This window comes from Anguilla anguilla, chromosome 17 (assembly GCF_013347855.1).
Source record: "Anguilla anguilla isolate fAngAng1 chromosome 17, fAngAng1.pri, whole genome shotgun sequence".
NCBI classification, from domain to species: Eukaryota; Metazoa; Chordata; class Actinopteri; order Anguilliformes; family Anguillidae; genus Anguilla; species Anguilla anguilla.
In genome coordinates this window covers 7132108-7140468 of record NC_049217.1, presented here as the reverse complement: position 1 = coordinate 7140468, position 8361 = coordinate 7132108, and the positions used below count along the sequence as shown (strand labels likewise).

At 47.9% G+C, this 8361-nt stretch overlaps 1 protein-coding gene across 1 annotated transcript; it reads right to left on the bottom strand.

Moving 5' to 3' along the window:
* Nucleotides 1–300: 300 nt before the first annotated feature.
* tufm (Tu translation elongation factor, mitochondrial) lies at nt 301–7710 on the bottom strand. The gene is made up of 10 exons (XM_035398643.1): nt 7623–7710; nt 6470–6516; nt 6190–6328; nt 5686–5852; nt 4945–5214; nt 4698–4830; nt 3596–3700; nt 2918–3069; nt 1405–1524; nt 301–730 (listed from the first exon to the last, which is right to left on the bottom strand). The coding sequence occupies exons 1-10, from the start codon at nt 7660–7662 to the stop codon at nt 560–562; spliced, it is 1344 nt and encodes a 447-aa protein (XP_035254534.1). The 5' UTR covers nt 7663–7710; the 3' UTR covers nt 301–559.
* Between the last annotated feature and the right edge of the window lie 651 nt (nt 7711–8361).

Genomic DNA, 8361 nt, shown 5'->3' with positions numbered 1-8361 from the left:
ACTGGCATGTATCATTACATTACATTACAATACAGGCATTCAGCAGACACTCTAATCCAGAACGCTGCATCTATTCATACTGCTGGATATATACTCAAGCAATGCAGGTTAAATACCTTGCTCAAGGGCACAACGGCAGTGTCCTTGCTGGGAATCGAACCTGTGACCTCACCCGTTATGCTACCCTGCCGCCTTATTAAAGTCGCCCAATGCCACACCCAGAAGCACTTGGACGTTGATGAATTAGCACAAACCGCATTTCAGAGCAGCTCTCAGAAAACTGACAAGCATATTACAGTGTCGTGTGGTAAATACATCTTTATTACACAAGAAACTAATATTTTTTGGTTCTGCCTTTGGACAGAAAGACTCCGGTTTCATCATTGTCCATAGCTCGTACAGTATCGTCCAGAATATTTCAGTAAGAATGCAAGCAATCGTGGTCTCCCCCCCCCCCCCCAAAGCCCCTGTCTGTCTGAAAGTCTGTCGGCCCATCGCTGTTCAGTGGCTGTAAATCTACGTATAGATACACCCCCCCCCCCCCCCGCAGTCTCCCCCCTCAGCCCCATTTGATGCTCTCGCCCGGGGTCTCGGGCAGTACGTCGGTGACCAGGCCCGTGCCGATGGTCCGGTTGCCGTCTCGCAACGTGAAGCGCTGGCCCTTCTCCAGGACCATGGGCTGCCGGAGGTCAAGGGTCAACGACGCGTCCTCCCCGGGCATGACCATTTCCTGAGACAGGGAGGAAAGGGGAGGGATGAGGAACGACGCGTGCCACGGCCACGCCCACCCCAGCGCACGCCGCTGCCGCAGCGTCGCCGTAGCGACTGCCAATCAGAGACGCAGCCTTAAAACGTGAATAATAATAAATAATAATAATAATAAAAAATGCTAATACATGCTAATGTTGCATGGAAACGGCTTGTGTTGGAAAGCATAATGAACATGAATCTGCCTGAATGAAAAATTTTTTTCCTATAAAACTTCATAAACATGTTTGGCAGAATATGAAATTGCCAAAAAACAGTGACAAGGGACCTTTAAAGCAAGTACACAGCATGGTGGGAAGAAAAAGAAAAAAACATTTTTGAGAGTAGTACAAAGCGTGTCTCCAGACATCACTCAGTGTGAACAGTGACGTAGACACTTTCATAAAGAGTCCACAGACTGGCCTACAGGTCACATGACCTCAGATGGGTCTGAGCGGGGCTCACCTTACCTGGGGAAAGACTGATCCTGCAGGTCACATGACCTCAGGCAGGTCTGAGAGGAGCTTACCTTGCCTGAGGGAAGGCTGATCCTGCAGGTCACATGACCTCAGGCGGGTCTGAGCAGGGCTCACCTTTCCTGAGGGAAGGCTGATCCTGCAGGTCATATGACCTCAGGCTGGTCTGAGAGGAGCTCACCTTGCCTGAGGGAAGGCTGATCCTGCAGGTCATATCCCAGGTCAGGGAGTACATCACTGGCATGAAGTTGGACATGAAGGGCTTGTGTCGGCCGCCCTCTTCTTTACTGAGAATATAGACCTGAGAGACAGGTACAGAGTGTGACCCACAGACTCTGCTCTTGAGAGACAGTAAAGATCTTATTAAACACACAGACTCTGCTCTTTAGAGACAGTAAAGATCTTATTAAACACACAGACTCTCTGCTTTTGAGAGAGTAAAGATCTTATTAAACACACAGACTCTCTGCTCGAGACAGTAAAGATCTTATTAAACACACAGACTCTCTGCTCTTGAGAGAGTAAAGATCTTATTAAACACACAGACTCTCTGCTCTTGAGAGAGTAAAGATCTTATTAAACACACAGACTCTGCTCTTTAGAGACAGTAAAGATCTTATTAAACACACAGACTCTGCTCTTGAGAGACAGTAAAGATCTTATTAAACACACAGACTCTCTGCTCTTGAGAGAGTAAAGATCTTATTAAACACACAGACTCTGCTCTTTAGAGACAGTAAAGATCTTATTAAACACACAGACTCTGCTCTTGAGAGACAGTAAAGATCTTATTAAACACACAGACTCTGCTCTTGAGAGACAGTAAAGATCTTATTAAACACAGACTGCTCTTGAGAGACAGTAAAGATCTTATTAAACACACAGACTCTGCTCTTGAGAGACAGTAAAGATCTTATTACACACACAGACTCTCTGCTCTTGAGAGACAGTAAAGATCTTATTAAACACACAGACTCTCTGCTCTTGAGAGACAGTAAAGAGCTCATTAAACACACTGCTCTTGAGACAGTAAAGATCTTATTAAACACACAGACTCTGCTCTTTAGAGGCAGTTAAGATCTTATTAAACACACAGACTCTGCTCTTGAGAGACAGTAAAGATCTTATTAAACACACAGACTCTGCTCTTTAGAGGCAGTAAAGATCTTATTAAACACAGACTGCTCTTGAGAGACAGTAAAGATCTTATTAAACACACAGACTCTGCTCTTTAGAGGCAGTAAAGATCTTATTAAACACAGACTGCTCTTGAGAGACAGTAAAGATCTTATTAAACACACAGACTCTCTGCTCTTGAGAGAGTAAAGATCTTATTAAAACACACAGACTCTCTGCTATTGAGAGACAGTAAAGATCTTATTAAACACACTGCTCTTGAGACAGTAAAGATCTTATTAAACACACAGACTCTGCTCTTTAGAGACAGTAAAGATCTTATTAAACACACAGACACTGCTCTTGAGAGACAGTAAAGAGCTCATTAAACACACAGACTCTGCTCTTTAGAGACAGTAAAGAGCTCATTAAACACACTGCTCTTGAGAGACAGTAAAGATCTTATTAAACACACAGACTCTCTGCTCTTGAGACAGTAAAGATCTTATTAAACACACAGACTCTGCTCTTGAGACAGTAAAGCTGTACAGGTGAGCAGCGGGACGGTGATGACACACCTGTGCCTGCACTTTTCGGTGAGGCTGGATGGAGCCGGGCTTGCTCATGACCATCCCCCTCTTCACGTCCTCCCTCTTCAGCCCCCTGACCAGAGCGCCCAGGTTGTCCCCCGCCTCCGCCCTCTCCAGGGACTGGTGGAACATCTCCACCCCTGTGACAGTCCAAACAGAGCTCTGATAATCCAAACAAAACTGTGATAATCCAAAGAAAACTGTGATAATCCCAAAAAAGATGTCGTAATCTCAACAAAACTGTAATAATATCAACAAAACTATGATAATTTCAACAAAACTGCAATAATACAAACAAACGTGATAATCATGTGGTGATACAAAGCTGTTAAAATGCAAACAAAAGTGCGATAATCCCAACACATTTGTGATAATCCCAACAAACTGGTTAGAATTGTGTGCAATAATACAAACAAACCCTAGGCCTCTGGAAAAGACACTTTACTCTTTGACCTATGGCAACAGCACCCTGAAAGCACACAAGCTAGAAAGCCGTCTAACTTGGTTGGAAACTTGGCGTAAGGCTTGAAAAAAGACTGAGTTGCCAAATACCTGTTCAGATTTAATTTCCTTTTTTTCCCAGAATGCTTTAGCAGAGCAAACGTATTCTTGTCAACCCAACAAAGCGCATGTGAAAATGTGAGGGAGGTTAGGACCCAAACTGACCTGTCACCACAGACTTGAAGGACCGGTTGCGTCCCACAAACTCACAGTCATCGCCCTTCTTAATCACCCCCCTCTCCAACGTCCCGGTTACCACCGTACCTCTGCCTGAGGGAGGGAGGGACAGAGACATTCAGCATTCTTTCAGGACACAAGTAAATGAGATTATCAGTGTCTGCCCAAAGCAGTACTGACAGACCCCACCCAGAGCAGCACAGACAGGCCCCACCCAGTGCAGGACTGACAAGACCCCACCCAGAGCAGCACAGACAGGCCCCACCCAGCGCAGGACTGACAAGACCCCACCCAGAGCAGCACAGACAGGCCCCACCCAGCGCAGGACTGACAAGACCCCACCCAGAGCAGCACTGACAGACCCCACCCAACGCAGCACTGACAGACCCCACCCAGCACAGCACTGACAAATCCCAACCAGCACAGGACTGACAAATCCCAACCAGCACAGGACTGACAGGCCCCACCCAGCGCAGGACTGACAAACCCCACCCAGTGCAGGACTGACAAACCCCACCCAGCGCAGGACTGACAGACCCCACCCAGCGCAGCACTGACAGGCCCCACCCAGCGCAGGACTGACAGACCCCACCCAGTGCAGCACTGACAGGCCCCACCCACTGCAGGACTGACAAACCCCACCCAGTGCAGGACTGACAAACCCCACCCAGCGCAGGACTGACAGACCCCACCCAGCGCAGCACTGACAGGCCCCACCCTCTGCAGGACTGACAGACTCCACCCAGCGCAGTACTGACAGGCCCCACCCAGTGCAGGACTGACAAACCCCACCCAGTGCAGGGCTGACAGACCCCACCCAGCGCAGCACTGACAGGCCCCACCCAGTGCAGGACTGACAGGCCCCACCCAGCGCAGGACTGACAGACCCCACCCAGCGCAGCACTGACAGACCCCACCCAGCGCAGGACTGACAGGCCCCACCCAGCGCATGACTGACAGACCCCACCCAGCGCAGCACTGACAAGACACCACCCAGCGCAGGACTGACAGACCCCACCCAGAGCAGCATTGATAGGCCCCGCCCAGCGCAGCACTGACAAACCCCACCCATTGCAGACCACGTGCATACCGGGGATGGAGTACACTCCCTCAATGGGCAGGAGGAAGGGCTTGTCCAGCTCCCTCTTGGGCAGGGGGATGTAGGTATCCACCACGTCCAGCAGCCGCATCACAGTGTCCACGCCCATCTCCGGGTTCCTGTTCTGAAAGACCAAGGGGGGGGGGGGGGGGGGGGGGGGACTCAGCTCCACGCATTTACCATCACTCACAGCAATACCAGCCAATGGCAGGACAGCACCGCCTCCTCCCCCAGTTACCTCCAGGGCGCAGAGGGCGGAGCCGGTGACGATGGGCGTGTTCTCGCCGTCGTAGCCGAACTCGGTGAGCACCTCCCGGATCTCCAGCTCCACCAGCTCCAGCATCTCGGGGTCGTCCACGGCGTCGGCCTTGTTGATGTACACCACCACGTGCTCCACGCCGATCTGCCGCGCCAGGAGCAGGTGCTCCCGCGTCTGCGGCATCTGCCCGTCCGTCGCCGCCACCACCAGGATGCAGCCGTCCAGCTGCGCCGTGCCCGTGATCATGTTCTGCGGGAAGAGGGGGGTCACTGCGCTGTGTGCGCGTGCGTGTGTGTGTGTGTGTGTGAGCGTGTTTGAGAGTGTGTGTGTCTGTTCGTGCGTGTGTGTGACGTGTGTGCGAGTACATGTGTGTGAGTGTGTGTGAGATAGTGTTCTACAGGGGAGGAGAGTCACTGCAATGTGTGTGTCTGTGTGTGTGTGTGTGTGTGCTTGTATCTGTATGTCTGTGTCTGTTTGTGTGCAAGTGTATGTGTGTCTGTGTGTGTGTGTGTGTGTGTGTGTGTGAGATCATGTTCTACGGGAGGCAAGAGTCACTGCGCTGCGTGTATGTGTGTGTGTGTGCATGTGAGTGCTTGTGTGCATGTGTGGGAGATCATGTTCTACAGGGGACATAAGTGATATTATGGTATAGTATTGTATGCACTCTGACCAGTATATGCATCATTACACGCAGGCTCTCTCTCGCTGCGCCGACAGTACCTTGACGTAGTCGGCATGGCCAGGGCAGTCGATGTGCCCGTAGTGCCGGTTGGCGGTGGTGTACTCCACGTGGGACGCGTTGATGGTGATTCCTCTGGCCTTCTCCTCCGGGGCGTTGTCTATGTCCTCGTACTTCTTATAGCGGGCACCTCCAGCTTCAGCCAGCACTGAGGGGAGAGCAACACACGCACACAAGAGGGCTTGGTGGGAAAAGCATACAATGAGCAGCTATGAGCACGAGCGTTAGAAAATGTATTATGCTCACATTTCACATCCACTCTTTCAAAATCTTAGCTAAGGAATCACAACTGGGAACGTGAACCACGGCATGATACCAATTCATAAATAATTCAGATTCTTCAAAACTAGTGTAGTTTCAATTAAATTTCAAAGCCAAGGAAGCCACTGAACGATCGGCGGGTCCAGAAGGGTCCCCGGGCCCAACGAGCTTGCATCTGAAGCAGGCGGAGGCGGTTCTACTGAACGTGACATCACAATGGTTACCCTTAGTAATGGCTGCGGTGAGCGTGGTCTTGCCGTGGTCGACGTGACCGATGGTGCCGATGTTCACGTGAGGCTTCTCTCTCGTGTACACCTTCTTCGCCTCCGCAGCAAAGCCCCTCCTGCTTAGAGGCACCGCACACTGAGACAAGAAAGATGGTTTAATCAACACAGCACCTATACTGGCCACTGCGGCCTGTTCACTAGTGCACTAGGTGAGTGGGGCACTTAAATGATGCCTCCTTGTGATGGAAATCAAGAACTGCAAGAGGAGGACACTCACCACTTTAAAAGAGCTGTGCAATAGGCCTGATGTGGAGAACTGGAGTACTGCAGGAGAATGGGGGAGATGAGTGAATGCCAAAGTGCAACACAGTATGCAAGTAAATTAATAGCAATGATGCTGATCTTTTTCTGCAACTAAAGATATATATACACATATGAACCTCGTTATGCAAGTAAATGTATAATAATGATTCTACCATTGTTCTGCAACTAAATGTATAATAATGATGTGAACCTCATTATGTAAGTAAACATACTAATGATGCTAACTTTGTGTTCACTACAGAGCTTAACAATGAGCAGGGCACACATTACAGGAGTTCAAGTTTATTTTGTTTTAGTTTTTTACAGCTCACCCATTTATACAACACTGTTTAAATTAATTCAGTAACGGAAGATTATAATAATGCTTAGAACTGCTATAGTGATAATAAGTTCCGGTTGTTGCTAAAGTATCCATTGCTTTAAACAGCATTTTTGACTTCGCACTACACAGTGCATTTTGTCGCGAATAACTGCTAATATCGACACAACATTTTGAAACCACACATAGCCACAACCCCATCTAGCGAGTGGTCCTACTTACAAGACTGTCAATTGTGTGTGGTCACATGATGATATTAAATCGGCTTTATAACACATTCAGCGTCGTTTTATTCATAAAATAAAGGCATGTTTGAGATTTTTCCACCGTTTTGTGCCTTATAACTCTTGATTCCTACTGGTAGGAAATTCCAAAAATTGTACTCCTACCGCTAGACTGACAGCAAAAAAGCAACACCAACACTGACACCTTTGGCTAGCCTGAGCTAGATAAATCCTTTTAGTACGCGCAAAATGTATACAAAATTTAAAACATTGACGTAAAAATAAGCTATCGCTATTAAGCTGTATTTTTAATGACATGACATTTAATACGGTTACTTAACGGAGTGCACTGCAATACGTAGCTAAAATGACCTTTACATTGGATCAGCATCACTAGCTTGATAGCTAACCAGTACAGACACTCTTCTAAATGCCAGTGTTCAGTTATGTGCGCACAGCACCAGATCTCACAGGGTACCCCATTCACATTCTACGAAGCTACATTGCAGTTTCTCCAAAATTTTATTCCGAAATACGAATAATGTTTAGGCGATGTTACTTACCGGAGGGAAGACACGCACGTAGCCCAGCCAACGCCGCCATGTTGAACAATTCCACAAATGCGCTTACTGCGCTCGTCGAATGACGTCACTAAAAAGCGACATAGGTCCTCTGAGCATGCGCTCCACACGGTCAGCGGGACAGAGCGTATAGGAAACTCACGTTTGATTCTCGTAAGAATGTTTTAAAGTGAAGCCCAGAAGTTCGAATGTACTTGTACTTGGCCATATATTGCTTGCACACGGGTGTAAATTACTGTCTATTTCAAGGGATATTTCACGTTCTGCGATTTTTTTGTATTCAGTTTCAATCAGGTTCATGAGTTCTTAAGCTTCTGAAGCCCGTTCCATCCTAGTGGCTGGCTGAGGTATTGCAACTGGTGCCAAAAAAGCAATATTGCCGTTGGTTTACATTGCAAAATAGTGGCCAAATAAAACACTTCTTGAAAACACATTAGGGTTCTGACATATTCTAGTCATGCCAATTAAAGTCCTTGGGATCTATTTTTTAAATTCCAAAGCCTAAAACTAAAATTAGGTATGAATGCTTCCACGCCAGTGGGCTTTAAATCCAGGCAGACTCAGAGGAAGATCTGGGAGTAGACCTCTTGTTCATCATTTAAGCATAGGCCTAGTTCTGGTGAGTTCCAACAAGCCAAACTGTCCAATAGCATCTTAACCAATTTAAAAAAATTAGCTCAACTGATTTATCGTAAAGCCTACCTGGAATGACCTGGGACAA

Bases quoted from the DNA above. Each gene is read 5' to 3' on its own strand.
- tufm (XM_035398643.1), bottom strand. From the start codon at position 7,662: ATGGCGGCGTTGGCTGGGCTACGTGCGTGTCTTCCCTCCG. The intron at 4,831-4,944 runs GTAACTGGGGGA...TTGGTCTTTCAG, and splicing joins CCGCCCTCTGCGCCCTGGAG to AACAGGAACCCGGAGATGGG. The intron at 3,070-3,595 runs GTCAGTTTGGGT...GGACTGTCACAG, and splicing joins CTTCAAGTCTGTGGTGACAG to GGGTGGAGATGTTCCACCAG.